At 35.3% G+C, this 18,204-nt stretch overlaps 1 protein-coding gene across 1 annotated transcript; it reads right to left on the bottom strand.

The window, feature by feature from the left end:
• Positions 1-175: 175 nt before the first annotated feature.
• On the bottom strand, positions 176-8,492 carry LOC136820748 (luc7-like protein 3). Its single transcript, XM_067076975.1, has 9 exons — positions 8,341-8,492; positions 7,929-7,995; positions 7,569-7,608; positions 6,421-6,559; positions 6,130-6,198; positions 5,551-5,637; positions 3,950-4,120; positions 2,810-3,440; positions 176-297 (listed from the first exon to the last, which is right to left on the bottom strand). The coding sequence occupies exons 1-8, from the start codon at positions 8,488-8,490 to the stop codon at positions 2,832-2,834; spliced, it is 1,332 nt and encodes a 443-aa protein (XP_066933076.1). The 5' UTR covers positions 8,491-8,492; the 3' UTR covers positions 176-297; positions 2,810-2,831.
• Positions 8,493-18,204: the final 9,712 nt, after the last annotated feature.

Below are 18,204 nucleotides of genomic sequence, written 5' to 3'. Positions count from 1 at the left end.
CCACTTCGATTCGGCAAGGAAGAAACACAGCGTGTGATATTTTTACACTTTTACACAAAAGAATAGGGTAAATATCAGGCTCATTTAAATTTCAATAAAAACAGTCAATCTCAAAAATATACCAGTTCTTATAACAAAGGGGTGTAAAGTGGCAGAAAAGACACGAGAAAAAGAGTCCGATTATTTTTCATTTTTAAAAACATATTCATCAAAATTACTCTTAATCAGAAGGTAAATTATGTACAAGATTGATTCTTCCCATAAATCAAGTTTTACCAGACACGCAACATCCAAAACCTGAAGATTAAAAAGAAAGTAAGATAGTCGTTAAAAAAAGTTTTTAATTATTGACCCCCGGAACAACTTTCCTTTTATTATTTTCTCTTCCAACGTACAGACCAATAGCTGCGAGAAAGTATACGGAAGAATAGACCCACGGGGAATCCCAACAAACTCGTCGTATGTCGTATACCATATGCAGATACTATGGTTTCGCATCGCTCCGGTACGGTCTTAAGGATAACTTTTCATATAAACCGTATTATGAGAGTACGGCTAAAAATCTAAAAGTTCGCTCAACAACCCAAATAAAACATTTCCACTAGAATGGAAAAAAGCCTTAGGCAAGTTCGAAAAGAAGCACGAGGATGGAGCAAATCCGCTTTGATGAAAAAAGGAGAGTGAAACTATTTGTAAGGTGATGTTTTAGTTTGGTGTGAGAAGTTGAATAGACTTTTCACGGGAGAAGCATCAAAACCTGCTCTATAGTCCTGTCCGGCTAATACCGTATTAATTCGGGTACCTGTACCGGCCCTTTTCACGTCGGCGTTATCTTTTCGTCGCTGGCGTAATAAGGGCCGGTGTAAGAAATCGCAATTAACTTTAGGTTGGGCTAGAAATGGAAAAAAATATGCTTGGTGTAACAAGGGCCGGTGTGAAAAGGGGCCGGTGTAAAAAAAGGCCGATAAGGTAGAAGCTTATTTATTTGAAGAAATACGGTGAGGGAACATCAATAATGACAAAACAAACAATACTCATCATTTGAAACACAAAGGTAAAATATGTCTGACGAACACATTTTCAAGTTTCCTGTAAAAATCACTTATCTTATCGACTTTTGGAATGATTACAATATGATGAAACTTCGTATAGTCCAAATTTAAGATATAATTATCATTTCTCGCTCCATGCCCAAGTGGCATCGGCTACTTATAGTTAAGGGAAACCTCAGAAGTGTAATTGCTTCGTCAGATTATTTTGAAAATTTGAAATTTCAGAATTTTAGCCAAAAAAAAGACAGTACAAGAACTGATTTTCAGCGATTTCAAATAATCATATTTCAACTTTGAAGTAAAATGAAACCAAAAAGAAAAGACAAGAAGCACAGGCCAAAAGACAGAGAAACAGCAAAACTATGGAAAACAATCAAAGATATCCAAATTGTTGTAATTTTGAACCGAACCTAACATACTGTAATCCTTATAAAACCCTGGTCCGGAAGCTTCGTTGTTTAACTTTTTGTTAACTTTTTCCTTTGTTAACATCACAAGATAAAAATCGATTTGCTCAGTTTTTGATCACGTTACCAAGTACTCCTCTTGGGATTGGTTTAAGATTCAATCACATGATAAAAAGGTTAACAAAACAAAGTAGGAATGAAGCAATGCATAAAAAAAATGAATTATATCAACATTTTTTTGTGATCACGGTTATAAAATATTGGTTATAAATTTTGCGTGATAGCATGATAATACAGGATAATAGGTATCGCTGAGTGGTGACCTGGTACGGAACGGAAAAAATACGGAAAATATCATAACATTCGGAACATGAACAAGACATATGAAACACAAAACATTCAGGTTTTCAAATGTTAAACGGTACCTTTCTTTTTCTCTTTCGCTTTTGTATTGTACCATGCTTGAGTCGTGGTCATACTTTACCAAAAACACTTCCGCTATTCTCCAAGAACTTTCTCTGAGTAAGGGTGGCCACACCATGATTTCTCATGGGGCACACCTTTTTTATCTTAGTAAAATTGGCCATACCTTCTGCCATTTTTTTTAGAAAAAAGTGTAGACGAAAATTTGACGGATGTGAAAAGAAGCTTTGCAAATTATGAAAGAAAAAATAGTGAAAATTGCTTTGTGAAAGACACTTTTGTTTACGTTTTGTAAAATAAAATTCGGTACCTCGATTTTGTTTGTTCCCGTTGTTTAACACGTTGTGAAATGTTCACTCCTTTTAAAACTTCTCATTTTTTAAAAACTTATAGCGAGATGCAAGATACACTATTTGAGAAGTTTTGTGGGTAGTGAAAATAAACTGAAATGCAAATCAATGGGTTATATATTTGACAGAAAAACAAATCAACTAAAACAGAAAAAAACAAAATCGTTTTGGAAAGTCAGCGAAAATTTCAAAATGAAAGAGCGGAAAAGATTTTCCCTTTAAAGGTCCCCTCCTCAGTGGTTTGCATGAATGAGTGAATGGGCTTTTTCACTTGCGTGAATGCCTGAAAATTAAAAAAAAGCTGTATGAACTGGAAAACCTTGCGTGAATTTCAAAAAATAATTGTGTGATTTGAAGGTCTGCTAGGGGGACACGAAACTCTTTAAAAATCTCGTTTGAAAAAAATACTTAAACCATCATGCAGAAGTTCATCCTTTTTGATCCAAATAGGGAAAGAATTACCAATTTTGTTACTCTCTCTCTCTTCAGACATTTTGTCTGTTATTATTATGACCAATTCACTGACTTTCCAAATTGTTTTGATTTGTCTGTTGCGATATACATTAATACAACATACCTTCAGCATGTTTGTGTACATCTCAGTATTCCATGATGGTGTTTGAGTCGATAGCTTCTTCGTTCGTCTGGTCTTTCTTATCTATGCTTTCAGTAGAATTTATACCTTTTTCTTCTCCTTCGGCCGAAACTGGTCTTTCCTCCCCTTCATTTACCCGTCTTTCTTCCGTCCCGTTTTGTTCCGTCGAATCAACCATCGCTGTCCCTTTGTCCATTTTATCTTCCGTACGACGTTCCTTTTCTTTTGACGATTTTCGTTCACGGCGATCGCGGTCCCGACTACCGTGTCTTGAGCGACGATCCTTGCTTCGTTCCCGACTTCTGCTTCTTCGCCTACGATCCTTACTCCGACTACGACTACGACGACTACTTCTTCTCGAATCCCGACGACTTCTATCCCGATCCCGATCACGACTGCCGTGTCTTGAACGACGTTCGTCACGCTTATCCCGACTTCTTCTACGTTCACGGCTCTTATCACGTCGGCGATCCCGACTCTTTGATCGACTTCTCCGACTGCTCTTTCGTTCGCCAGATCTTTCTCTCCGCTTTGAACGTTCCGAGTCCCGTTCATCCCGATCGCGGTCGCTTTTCTCTGATTTTTCTCTTCCACGTCTCTCCCATGACCGGTTCTAAAGAACGGGAAGCGGGAAGAAAGGATTTATTAAGCTGAAATATTCAACTATCAATCTTGAGATCAGCATCAGTGCTTTTTCTTCTAAAAAAGAGCTCCAAGCATTCCCAGGGGTCGTCCATATACGGTAGTATGAAGGCAAAAATTTTCCGAATATTTGACAACTCTCCCCTTGTTTGTTACCAGAGAACAATAGAAATCTTTTCCTTCCGTTTGTACTTTCTATATGGATGCCCATACAGAGATTGGGGAATGATTTTCCCATGGCTTTCAAATGCAAGATATTCCTTGTGTAAATTGCCCCCACCCTCCGAAAATTATTTGCCCCTTTTAAGGACCTTCGAAAATCTCCACGACAGGGGTAGGTGTATGTTATATTTGAATAATTGGTTTGATTGGTTACCTAGTTGGCACATAACGTTTTTTCGACGTCTATCTAGCGTTCACAACGTCCATATAACGTTAGATGAACGTTGAAACAACGTCTTGTGCCAGCTGGGTAATTACCTTCATTTCGTCAAGTGTGGATTTGATCTTGGCATACCCAACGTGTTGTTTTCCTTGTAGATGGTCGTCCACGCGCGATTGTGCGTCGCCGACGATCAAGAAAGCTCCACAGACCTCACAAACTTCCATTTGCTTCTCTTGAGAGGCAACGCCTGAATGGTTTTGTTTACTCTGTAAGACAAAATATGGAAACAACGATACAGAATATTGATATTGAATTTCCTAATACAATTACTATGGCCATTTATCATTGCGTGACCGTAGTGCAGTGGTAGAGCATCCGGCTACGGTTCGCAAGGTTGTGGGTTCAACCCCTAGTCGGGTCATATCAAAGATTCTCAAAATGGTACTTGATGCCTCTCTGCTTGATGCCTCTCTGCTTGATGCTCAGCAATTAAGAGAAGGATCAAGGGTAAGTGGAGAAATCCAGAGAGTACTCTCGGGTACCTAATAGCCGGGGGGATTGGAATAAGCGGGGGGATTGGAATAAGCGGGGGGATTGGAAAAACTCTCAAAACTTAATAAGCGGGGTTGGAATAAAAATGTGCTGGGTGGAAAATTTTTGAAAAGGAGGCTAATACAGCAGAATTAGGACAAAAGAGGGGAAATTTCAAAAACATTCCCAAAAATTAATAAGCGGGGGGTTGGAATAAGAATTTCTTGGGTGGAAAATTTTCGAAAAATTAATTAGCGGGGGGAGGGGACGGCTATTAGGTACCCGAGAGTAGATAGCTATGGAAAGAGGAGCCTTTGGGTCGCCTCCGACTGCGGTCGCAAATTTACTTACTTACTATGGCCAATTTCTTCTTTAGGATGAAGTAGAGAAGCATGCTATACAATGAATACATCTATCAAACCTTATTGGCGCGGTTAGCTTTTGAGGAAACAGGTAACGAAAATACAAGGAAAATTCTCCGGACTGTATCCAATACACAAGGTGTAGAAGCGCTTTTGTGAAAAATGTAAGATACCCTCCTTGCATTGAAGAGTGAACCTCAATGCGGGTGCGCCACAAAAGGTTTCTCTCTTTAAAGTAAATTTTCCTTTTTCATCGGAAAGAAAAAAGATAAACTTAAATTTTGGTGGGTCATTTATTAAATTTGGTTCATTAGATAAAAACAATAGACTCAATTGAATAAAAAAGTAACTTTAAGAAAGTGCACGAAAACGTTTAAAATCGAGCTATCAAATTTTTATTTTGAAATTGGCAATCGCAATAGCTTTTCCATGATTAACAACAGATTTTAGTAATCAAACACATAAATTTTGAAACTAGAGCCTCGTGTTTATTTGGAGTAAACACTGATCCAGGCTCCTTGCACTTTACATATTGAAAGGTTGAATTCTTATAATTCTTGTTTCAACCCTTCTCATGGAAAGAATACCGAGTTTATGTATGTGTGTTTTTCAGCGACGGAGACGGTAAGGTTCGAATTTGACTAGATCCTAACTAGCTGAGGACGACGGTAAATCAGCACTTTTACCGTCCTCGATTTTGCGGGTCAGAACTGCGGGTTATTCCAAATCGCTTCAGTCACTTTACCGTCCTCAAAAGTGCAAATACATAAACTCGCTAATGGAAAAGGTGTTAGAGAGAGTACCTGTTCTCGTTCCTCCTTCAGTTGTTCGACAAGACGAGCGACACCTTGCGCTTCCTCTACTTTCCCTTCTGATCCTAGTTGCTCGATCTACGAAGAAACAGACATGAAAATATTTTAGTCAATTCTCTCTAAATCTTTCTGGAATTTGAACTTAAATATTGGTCCCATCAGCTTGAAAGCGATTCAAAAAAGCAACCTCAATTATCGGGTTAGCCGTCGGGTTATTTAGCATTATAGCTCATTGTCTGATAAAATTTGATTTGACCGCCCCTGATTTAATACCATTGGGTAACGGGTAAAAAGCTTATCTAAAAAGCTTTTACTTTTATGAGACAGTGAAAAAGAAGGACTAATTTGAGCCCACAAGCCTAAAAAAATGTATAATATAGTGGTCAAACCATGATTGCTTACCGGGTAAACTTCCCTAGCATTATTGGTTGTGTAACAATCATCATCATCATAATATTTGGCACAAAAGGGAGAATTCTCCTTAAAATTTTAAAAATTTGACCGCAAGTATTTTTAAGTTACTTCAAGTTTCTTGGTTACTTGTTAGTGAAATATTTCTAATGTTTGTACCTCTTCCAGAAGCTTGTTGATGTGGTCGGTCAACATTTTCGTTTTCTCGCTGTCTTTCTCTGATAATTCCTAAATGTATGGACAAAAGTTTTCAGAATGAAATTCTACACTAATTTAGTTTAGTTAATTTGGGTTCCATGCATTCAGTGGAAGGTGGAGAAACAGGGTTCTGGTTTAAAAATTTAGTTGGGGGTATCTAAATAGTCGTGAGACCTTGCTTGATTGGTTTAAGGTTGAGTTTAAATAAAATGAATTCAACCAATATAACGGCAGTGCGTGAACGTGATATACCTGTTCCCTTGCTTGATTGATTAGTAAACGTTCATGCCCTCTGCGTATCCTCCGATCAACGTCACCTTGTATGCTACCTAAATATCGTGTGAAATCTTCCTCGAAACCCATTTTCCCATAACGGCTGCTCTTCTCATAACTAAACAAATGGAGAGTCATCAATCACTACCAACAACCATGTATGGGAAATCAAATCATTCAAAAAATTGCAATCATGAGAAAATGTTCCAAGCAAATGATGAAGACAAAAATGTGGATGGGGGAAGGCTAAAGCTTGGTTTACACTGCGTGTTAACACGCGATAGTGTATGAGAGACAGTCTGTCTGAAACACACAATCACAAATAATTTTATCACACGTTTTCTCACTGTGATCTCTTGGTGCGAGATCAATAATGAAAACAAAAACACAAAATTTTAACGCATGAAAAGGAAAGTTAAACAGGTGCCTCGAAAGAGCTGGTTAATTATATATGTCATAAATGTATTTTTTAAATCTAAAACTTTCTCTTCGAAAGGCAACGAAAAGTCAATTCAAGTAACCAAAATTTATTCCTCGCATGTCACCACACAACGGGGGGATACCACGCTTAACCCTATTAACCCCAACCTTTTTTGATTTTTGTAGCCCCAGGGGGGGGGTAGAATCTACCACCCTCGATTATTTTTGATCTAGAAGAGCTATGACCATGAAAATTAGTACAGATGTTCTCCATCATGACACAAACTTCCAGGATAAAAAAAAAATTGATGACGTCATCTAAAAAGCGATGACGTCATCACAAAATTTCCACCTGTCGGAAAAAAGCAAGAAGGTTTGGTTTACAAAAATGTTTCTCACAGTCAAAGCAATAAAGATATTGAGATTCTGTTTGAAGATTCTGAAAGAAACAAGTGATACTTTATTCGGTCCCTTGAAGATCGAGTTAGAGAGAGCCAACTGTAGTAGTATGATTTCTGTTGTGTTATTCATGATATGCACCATTGCAATGTCTTCCACGGACCCAACAGCTGATTGGTTGCAAGTGACGTATTGATTGATTTTACGTCACTTGAGACCAATCAGCTGTTGGGTCTGTGATGTAATGTCAGAAGACATTACAATGGAACATTTCATGAATAAGCGGTTTAGAGAATTTGATGTCTTACTCTGATTTCAATTGATCGTCGTGGATTTTAGTGCAAGTTCCTAAAAGGACAAAAAAGTACAACGAGGTTGGAATAAAAGGTTTGGTTAAATAATATTGAAGTCAAAAAAGGGCGAGGGAACACCCGTAAAAAGGGAAGAATGTTATTCCAAGTTCAGTGCAGTGTAGCATGTTCTTTTCCCTTCTCAAGCAAAGAATGTTTACAAAAGGATGCATCGATTCAACAAATTATGACTAGGAAATGTCTTTTATAATCCTTTTGGTTCTTCCTTTTTATCAAATTGGGTATCAACAGGATGACCTTATTCTGATGCCTAGATAAAGGGTAATATAAACACTTATATTTCGAAAGTGTGATTACCTAAGTCTGCTTTAGTGTTGACAAACAAATCGTGGGGACAAAAACCACAAAGAAAACTCCTACAGACCTGAAAAAGAAAAGAAAAGAAAATTAAAAATTACTTGTTGCATGTAATTGTCTAAGGACTTTAATTGTCTCAGAAGTGTAATCTAAAAACTCTAAAGCTCAATATTTGGTGACAATAAAGCAGACTTCAGAGGCTTTCTACACCTTAACACAATGCGTTTCTATTTAGGAGCATAATCTAAATTCATGACCACTTGTGCATATTATGACACGTTGAAGCCTGCAGAGGTATTGAGAAAATATTGAAATGAATAAATTACGACTACTAATGTGTTAGCGGGGGATATTGCAATATCCAGCATTAAAACAAAATATGAAACAGGACGCAAACATATTATGTGCTTACATCTTCATGGTCCCAGGGTACTTGTGATGATTTCTCACCAGGAACCAAATTTCTATCCCGTCCCATCAATTCGTCCAGGAGTTGAGCAGCAGTCAACGCCATACTTTCTTTTGGATTTTCTACTAGGTGCACAAAAAAAGGTAAATACATAAGATGTGGTGAGCTAGGTATGTAGGTAATATCTTCAATTTATCAATTCATCAAAAAGATCTTAATATAATTAAAAACATCAAAACAACAAATTTTATAAGAAATCTTTCTCAACTATACACTATTATTTTCTTGTATGTTTGAGACGACTCTGCTGCAATTTTCTTTCTTGCTTTGCTGGTTTTAATTTTGTCGTCAAACTCTCTATAATTTGAAAAACTTTGGTGCAAAGATAAGGGAGTGAAATAAATCAGCTGCGCGGGAAGGTCACCCCGAAATGCTAGTGATACGTGTTTTCTCAAGATAAGGAATATCGATAGAGAAATGGTACGAGTTGTTTTGCTCAAAAATGATCATTTACAAATTGAAACTTGCCCATACTAGAACGTCACTGAAATTGCAAAAAATTAGTCTGGAATTTTGCTAAACATCTACCTTGAAAACACTTTTCGCTGATAGATAAATGTAGAAGGACGTTAAAAACTTAACTTTATTCACCTGTAATATTATTACTATAAAAAGTCTTGAACTACCTAATCGATGCTATTTTATCGGTTGTGGTGAAATATAAACAGACCAAAATAGACTCTGTTGTGAAACAATTCAAAACTTTGCAAGAAAAGGAATATGATTGATTTTGTCATGTTTTTAGCTCTTATATGATTTTCTAAGCCCTACAAAGATAGATGGCGATCAAACAGTAGCATCTCAATCTAAAAAACAGTTTTGTTAAGCTCAGAGTGCCATAAAGAAAGTTTAAAATGGTATCGCATATGAAAGCTTGGATATAGAGATAGTTCTATGTGACCTTCCTTAATTCAACACAAAACGATTACACAACTGGTGCAACTGTGTCTTCTTGGTAAAATAAGTTTCTAAATTGATCTAAAAGTCTAAAAGAGTAATTAGAGCTAAGATATGAGTGAAAATAAACAGAAAGCGCAAGCTTAGAAAAATATATATTCTTGAAATAAGCATTAAAAGATATTGGATTTCATCTAGCAAATCGTAATTGAGCTTTACTATCATTAAAGTTTAATAGATTTTTGAAGTAGAAATTATTGGATAGTTAGGCTGGAATCAATATACTGATAAAATGTGAGCTGTCTAATTATATCCCAACCTAATTGTCACTGATTGTCAGAATATTCCTATAGATATATAAATCCAGATGAGAAAACTTGAGATTGGACCAGAGGGTGTCAATCGAACAATTCGAATGCCAAATCAATTGAACACAATCAAACACAATCGGATAATAGCCATTTCATTGTCAAACTAATTTGAATCGTAATTGAATATTAAAGTCATCTGGGGTAATTACGGGACAATTTTGATTTCTTTGGGCATTACTCTGAAAGTATTAATCCGAGAGATTCAATCTTTTGATATTTTATTTATCAAAGTATGACCTTTACACAAGATTTATTACTTTTCCTTGAAATGTAGATGTTCCTAAAATTTATTTTTTAAAGGTGTCCCGTAAATTATAACCCATTTTTTGGGGGTAATTACGGGACACCATATCTTTCCAAAAGGTCATGATATTTGATTTGCCTTTCCATCCGCCATCGTGAATTGTATGCAAAAATAGAGGAACAAAAAAGCCATTGTTGGATTTAGTTGGAAAGTATGCAAAACATATGCAAGTTTACACAAAGATTAAAAAGACAACAAAGCATCTTATAAAGAAATATTATTACTACAAGATGGAATTTCTTAATCCAAAAAGAAATATTTACAGAACAACAAAAGCCTTTTAGAAATTTGTTCTTAAAGACATACCATATTCTGTTTTCATGCCATTAAAAAATTCCAGGAAGACGGAGTACACACATCAAACTTTGAAAACACGCAAACTGAAAGCAGTAATTATGATGTCACACATTCTTTCCGAGGCTGCTGTGGAAAAATTGGCCATTAAAGCTTACACCTCCGATTTGAAAAAGGTAATTAAAACCCCCGTTTTATATACAAGGTCAAGCACTACATGTTAGTAAAAGCTGCTGTAAATCAGGGGGTTCAGATCAATCTTTTGATTTGATCGTTTGGCGGTTCTATTCCCAAGCCAGGAGAATAATTTGCTGAATAAGGATTATTTTTGTACCTTCGCAAGGGATTTTTCAGCTTGAGTTTATGTCTAATGTTATGGTTTTTTGAAGTGCTTGTTCTAAGAGATCAGCAAATCTAATTATTTTTAGTTTTCAAAAGAAGCAAATTTAATCTTTCTTAAACTACAAGATTACACTTTAATATAATGCCAATTATGCATGTAAGTTTTATATTAATACTTTCTTTTTGCATAAGTTTTGCATATTTTCAATGCAATCTCACCACGACAATTCGACCACCATAATTTTTGCATACAATTCAATATGGCGGATGGAAAGTCGAAAAGGTCTTTTTATAAAACAATCATTTAATGTCTTTAAAGGGACATAATCACCATGGTAATTGTTTGAATATGAGGCAAGTGATGTTTGTGACATAATTTATGAAAAGGTCTATCAAACACAATCTAATACTAATAGGCCGTGGCCAGTGGATTGTTAATGTTTCAAAAATTTAAAGAAAAAATTCAAAATGTCTGTGACCAACTTTTTGATATGTTTCTTACACAATTTGACATTTTGAGGGTATATACGAGCACGAGTCTGGTAATGTCACCCAAAAAGGTGAAAAATTTTGGAAAAAATAAAGTTTTGAATTTCAGTTTTATTCCTGGATAATTTTTTTATTAATGACCTCAATTTTCAGAAAACATAAGTATCAGGGCTTAATCAAACTGGTTTGGTCCAGAAATTTGACCTAGAGTAGTTATAATCAGACAAATTTGGCAAAAAACTCTTTGTAGTTTACACTTCATTTGAGATAAAATATGCATAATCTAATGCTTGTCTTAGATTTCAGTTCATGGCTAATATATTAAGCTGCATTGGAAAGCAATTTTTACCGTCCAGTATAGCATATTTTTCAAATTATGACACTTTTTTCAAAAGAAAATCGAAAATACTAAAAAATATTCCCATAAAGTTTGACTTCATGAAAAGAAAACTGGCTATGGTCAGGTAATTTTATTCTATATTTGAAGGACTCATCATAAGCCTTCCAAAAAACCAAAAGTTTTCTATAATTCAGTTAGTCAATAAAAAATTAGAAAATGAAACCTTGTTGGTTGCGGACATAACTTTTTGTTAAATTTGGTTTAAAATAAGCAATAAACATTAAATTGAGTTTATATCTGGCTTTTAATACTTTGCTGTACTTGAACCAAAACTTAATCATTGAAATTTGTTGTCTTGAAAGATCTTTGTAACTATGATTTCCTGAAAATTGAAGATTTATTTGTAAAAGAGAATCCAATCATATAAAATCTTTTGTTAAAATCTTTTCTTTAAAAAGTTAAGATTTGAGCTTGACATCAACTGTTGTACATCTTCATAATCATTAAATATGATTTTTCCTTGAGAGTCACTCAACTTTTTCGATAGAAAGGATTAAATGTATAATAATGCTGTGTTGCGGACATAACTTTTTTTCTTCCAGGGTAGAACCATAGGACATTATACATCATTTATTTAAAATTTTGGAGTGTCTTTTTCTATTGCCAAAATTTAAGGAATATTATAGAGACTAAATCAATATAAAACCAAAAGATTTGGTTTGGTTTGATGTCAGTTATTACATGTTTTTCTTCGAAAAGAACAAAAGAAGACTTATTAATGATATTAGAGCTTTCTCATATTTCTAATAGAAGAACGACCCTAGAGGACACAAAAAAAATGAAAAAAGCAAGGAAATGCATGGTTTTTACAAATGTAACTCTTTAGTATTGTCAAGGTGTTAGCATAACTGCTAAAGAGGGTTAAAAATCTGATAAATACTTTAAATAGTTATGTCCGCAACATACAATTTGCTACAGAATATGACTCTGTTTTGAACTATTGGAGCAATTCTAACCAGTCTGTAAGTGAATGTGTAGTAGGTTATGTTGTGTGAACACTACAAAATGAATTTAACATGCAAATTAATGAAGGATTTATCCTTTATTCAAGCTCGCAGGCTCAGAACCATCATTTTCAAAGAAATAAAAAGGTTATTTTTCTGTTAAAATTTTCATTTTGGACCTCAACTTGGCATCAGAGTATTTGTTTTCTATTTCTAATAGCCTAAGCACTACTTCCATATGATAAAACATCATGCCAGCTTGCAAAAACACTTTATCAGCAACATTTTTAGATGAAATAGTTATGTCCGCAACATGAAATACATATGATATGAGGTGGAAAACTGAAATCTTGCCAATGGATAATTATCAGACTTTTTTCTGTTTTTTTTCCAACTTAAAATGACCTCAAATGCAATAATTTGTCAAAGAAACCTAAAAATGATGTTTGGGGGCTGAAAAAACTTCATGAATTGTTGCGGACATAACTTTTTGTTGCGGACATAACTAATTTTTGGAGAAACTGTTTTGTTTCACCGTCTCCCAACAAATAGCCTTTGAGACTTCAAATTTGTATAAAATGACCCCAAATATGACCCTTGATATAGAAAAATGATTCAGCTGAGTAAGGATAACTCCTTTGAAAATTTAAAGGATAAAATAATGTGCGGACATAACTCAAAATTGTGAACGGAAATCATACCCTGTTCACTTCAAAATGGATTATTTTTCAATGAAGGACAACTGGTATTTTAGTGTTACTTGCTTTGGTTCTCTAATGGATGGGAAGGGTTAAAAATCAAATAACTATAGATATTAACACTTTCACTTTTCTAGAAAATCAATTGTGTGCGGACATAACTTTGTGAACGGAAAAAGTTATGTCCGCAACTTTTTGCATTTATTCTGGGAAAAACTTCATTTTGAAAAATCTTTTTGTAGATTTTGTTTTTTATATCCATTGGCTGTAATAAAAACAAAAATCAAGTATGATCAGAGATGATTGGCCTAGATTATTAACTAATGAATTTAGACAATTTGCTAAAAGGACACTGTCATTTAAATGGTACAAATCATGCACCATGCCAAAAATGGCTTAAAATAAGGTTTTTGTAATAACTTGCCCAAATTACATCAAAAATTAGGGAAAATCTCAGAAAACCTCTATATTAACATTAGAAAGGGTAAAAGATGGTTAAAATCACTCCAGGGGGTTAAATGGCCCAAATATGGCTAATTTGTTGTCCAGACAAAAAGATTGTCCTAAAAGGGCCATTTAAGCTTAGTCTATACCAAACCTAGTTTAAACTAAAGCTGAATGGTTGTTTTAACTCCTGATAGTAAAAAGGCCCACTTTTTACGTTCTTGGGTCCCAAAATAGGACAATAAAGTTGTCCTTAATTTTACATTAGTTTTAGTATCTAAATTATGAAAGTGGTCAAAACTGAAACTATCAAGTGATCTTTAACACAAAAACACTATGGTTAAACATAAAACCTGTAATGTGAAAAGTAAAATGGGCAGATAAAAGATCCATTTTTGGACAAATTGTTGTCTTTTAGCTCTTCAAAAGAGGAATTTTTTCTTTTATCTTTAGAAAAAGGTAGAGCTATAATAAAAAAGAGTGAAACAACTCTCCTAATTTATACTGTAAGAATGTAAACTAAGAAATACTAAATTAGTTTGAATGTAAAAGGGTCCAAAGTTAGACAAAAAATTGTCCTGCAAATGATATCTAAAAGCTCCATAGTCTATCTATTTTTACCGCAACTACAAGACAACATTTTGTCCATTTAATGGCCCGTTTTGACTTATCCCTCGTGTTTTTATCATGATTTGGGGTATAATAGTACCAGCTGTAGCTGTTTTAGAGTCAGATGTAGGTTAAATGGTCCATATTTAGGACAATTAATTGTCCATACTTTAACTGTTATATTTTACAAAAAGGACAATTTATTGTCATTTTTGGGACCCGAATAACCAAAATTTGTTATCTGGACACTAATTGTAAACCATTCATACAGTTTTGTGCAAAATTTTAGCTTATATAAGCTAATAGTTTTGGCACTATTTTGGAAAAGATAAAAATGGTTGAATCCCTAGCGTTAGAGCACAAAAAGTGGTTAATTTAAATACATTTGCCTTTAGGACAACAGATTGTCCATCAGAGGGGCCGTTCAACGATTTTCATTTTAATCATCTTATGTTTGAGATATTTAGAGCCTGATCTGAGAGGATCTTGAATGAATTTTTGTTTTAAAGTTGATTTTGATGACAATTAATTGCCCATACTTTACAACATCTAGGACAATTTATTGTCCATTTTTGGACCTTTTTACAAGATTTTATAATTGGAATCTTGTTGTAGGATAAGGTTCTTCATGTGTACCAAATTTCGACTTGATCGGAGCACCCTATCAAGACTTATTGATCTTGGATAACTCATTATCCTTTCAGTTAGGACAATTCATTGTCCTTTTTAGGACCGCAGTTCAAAACCTTATATCTCTTTAAGTATACCTTTTACAGTTACGGGACCAACATGGGTCCGAAAACGGACCTTTTAACTTAACCACAGGTATCAGTGTAGGGCCTAGTAGACATTTACGAGTCTTTAATTTTCATAACTAGTCAGGGGTGTAAAGATGGTGCAAAAACAGCTATTTTTTGTACCATTTAAATGACAGTGTCCAAAAACCTTATTTTCCGTTCACATTTTGATGTAAAAAGCTGTCCTGAAAAAATTGCGTACTTTGTAAAGTGAAAAAAATGACTATTTAAGCTTGCCAGTATCAAGACTGATAAAAAACATCAGCTTGTATCATTATTACATGCACCTAGATTTTTCACTGGGGCCTTAAAGTTGAAAAGTTGACAAAACCGAAAATGGGTGACATTAGCAGACTCATGCTCATACGCTGATTCCAAATTTGAATGTTACCAAGATTGAAAACCCGCAGTTTTTGCGTACCTTAAGGGGATTAATTTTCGCAGTAACTTATTTTTGCGAGACAATTTTTTCGTGAAATAGTTTAATTTTTGCGGGACTTATTTTCGCGAAGACGGGAATTCTAAATTTTCGCGAGGATTAAATTTCGCGAGGATTAATTTTCGCGAGTTTCGCGAGAAGTGGGCTTTTTCGAAAATTCAAAACTAAAAAATCGAACAGTAGACCAATAAAAAACTTGCTTTTGTCTAATGATATAACAAAGTATTGTTGATGAAAACTCTCTGTCGTACCGATTGATATGTCTTTAATAGGTATAATTTTTCTGAAAACAAAGGGAAATTATGTCTAAAAAAAGTTAATTTTCGCGAGGATTATATTTTGCGAATTTTGGAAAATTTGTGATTTTTGGGGGGTCTTCAAAATCAAAAAAGACCTTATACAGTACCACGTGATAGAGCTCTTCAAACTGAGCAAAAAAATGTATTATATCAAAGTCTCAACTTTTCTAGATCAAAAGTTATAGACGATTTGATGGTAAAAAATTGATTGAAAACAGGGAATTTCCCCACAATCTGCATAATTTATGCAAAATTATAGCACTTTTTTACCAAAAAAACATCCATAACTTTTGATCTAGAAAAGTTGAGGAGACTTTGATATAATACATTTTTTTGCTCAGTTTGACAGTGTAGACCTAACTCTTCACACAAAAATTACGGGAAACACATTTTTGGACTTTGTACCCTATGCTGCACTCAAACACTTAAGCCAAAGTCTCGCAAAGGCGGGACAAAAATCAGTTTTTTGAAGTTTGCAAATAAACACCACATAGAAAATCTTTCAAATTTTCTATTTTTCCTTTTTTTTGCAAAAGTTCTAGGAATGAAAATAAAGGGATAATGATAATTGAATACTATCCATTGATGACCTGCGGCACTATCGTAAAGCTAGAATCGCTTCGCGTACTCTTCGCTTGAGAAAATGATTGATAGATTGAAGTTTTTCACCCGCACAGGAGTTCGTGGAGCGTTCTCGGCTCAATCCTCAATTTTTTATTTGACGTTAATTAGATAAGACGCTTTTGCAACGCTCTTCGGAAAAATGGCTGAAAACAAACAAAAACATCAAAATTCATGAAAATAACATCAAAATGGATAAAGATCAGCCTTTCGAAGCAGCCTCACCACCTCAAGCTTGCACGCCGTCAAAATGTACCAATGATGAAGACCTGGATCGCTTGGAATGCAAAAAATGTAAAAGATCAGTTCATTATGAGTGCACACAGCTACCTTTGTATCAACTACAAATATTCGTGACATCCTATAACGATCATTACTTATGTTTAAACTGCGTCCGAATAAAGAAGAACCTAAGAAATAAAGTGGGAAAAAACACTCAACATATGATGCAAAATGAACTTAAAAAGAAAGACGACGTCATACAAAAACTGAACAACGAGGTCAACACCAACACCAACAACCAAAGGAAGCATTACGACTGGAATGTGGCCTCCCAAGTCTACAAACACAACTAAAACGATCGATCCTAAGATCGTCGGAAAAAGCAGCGCGCCTGCCAGAAGACCACCCAAGAAGAATTGCTCTCAATGGCCCCGTGACACACAAGCGTAAACAAACAAATTGGAGAGCACTATCACATAAACTGTCGTCAACCTTACCAATTTCTCTACAAAACAGAGCTCCACTAGAATACTTCACAACCAAACCCTGGGAATCAACACCCAACTTGGAGATCGCATCAGTACTAGAAGGAATCGCAAGTCGTGAAGATGATAAGGAATTAAAGAAAACAGCAGCCTACACAATGATAAGAAACACAAACGCTGACATCATCATCTACTCCGATGGCTCAGCATCATCAGGAACAGAAGATGGAGGAGCAGCAATTGTGATGACAAAAGGGGACCCAGGAAATCCAGAAGTAATTGAAACAATCAAACTAAAAGGCACAGCACACACGTGCTCATACTACGAAGAGGAAGCCGCAGCAATGATAGAAACTACTAACTGGATCAAAGAAAACTGCAATGGCAACGAAAATATTCTGATTTGCACGGACAGCCAATCACTGTGTATGGCATTACAAAACTACAACGCAGAAGTGGCAGTTATCGGAAGAAATCTCAGCAATCACAGAGGCAAAATCACGATACAATGGATCCCTGGCCACTCTGACATTGAAGGCAACGAACTGGCAGACAAAGCGGCCAAAGAAGCAACAAAACTAGAAACAGACAGCAGACCTATATCCTTTAGAAGTGCTTGCACCGTCATCAGAAGCCAAACAAAAGAGGAAATTTCACATCCAATAATCAAAAAAGTATACAAAAAATACTCCAAAGAAAGAGAGAAAGAAGTAACATCAAGAGCAGACCAAGTGCTGCTAGCCCAAATAAGAAGCGGCAAACACAAGGCATTCAAGACGTACCAACATATGCTTGACGAATCAATATCTCCGATATGCACGGAATGTACTAGCGGAGAAGAACACAATCTGGAACACTGGTTCCTTAGATGCACACACACCAAAAGCGAAAAAGACGAATTATTCAACCAAGAGGAACAGAGGGAAGGGTTGGCATTACTAACGAAATGCCCGTCCAAGTCGATCGCTCTGGCGAGGAGCACGCTCCTCTAGAGGAGCTAACTCCTTGGAGAAGACACAAGTCCACCGATATACACACACACACACACCAACACCAAAACCCGTGATTCCATCAAAAATGATCTCAAAATTTTTCTGGCAGGAAAGCTACAAGAAATGGAAGAAAAGACAAGAACCATGATAAAGGAAGAAA

The sequence above is a fragment of the Clytia hemisphaerica genome, unplaced genomic scaffold (assembly GCF_902728285.1).
Source record: "Clytia hemisphaerica strain Z4C2 unplaced genomic scaffold, Clytia hemisphaerica genome assembly, whole genome shotgun sequence".
Lineage (NCBI taxonomy): Eukaryota > Metazoa > Cnidaria > Hydrozoa > Leptothecata > Clytiidae > Clytia > Clytia hemisphaerica.
This window is presented reverse-complemented; position numbering and strand designations above follow the sequence as displayed.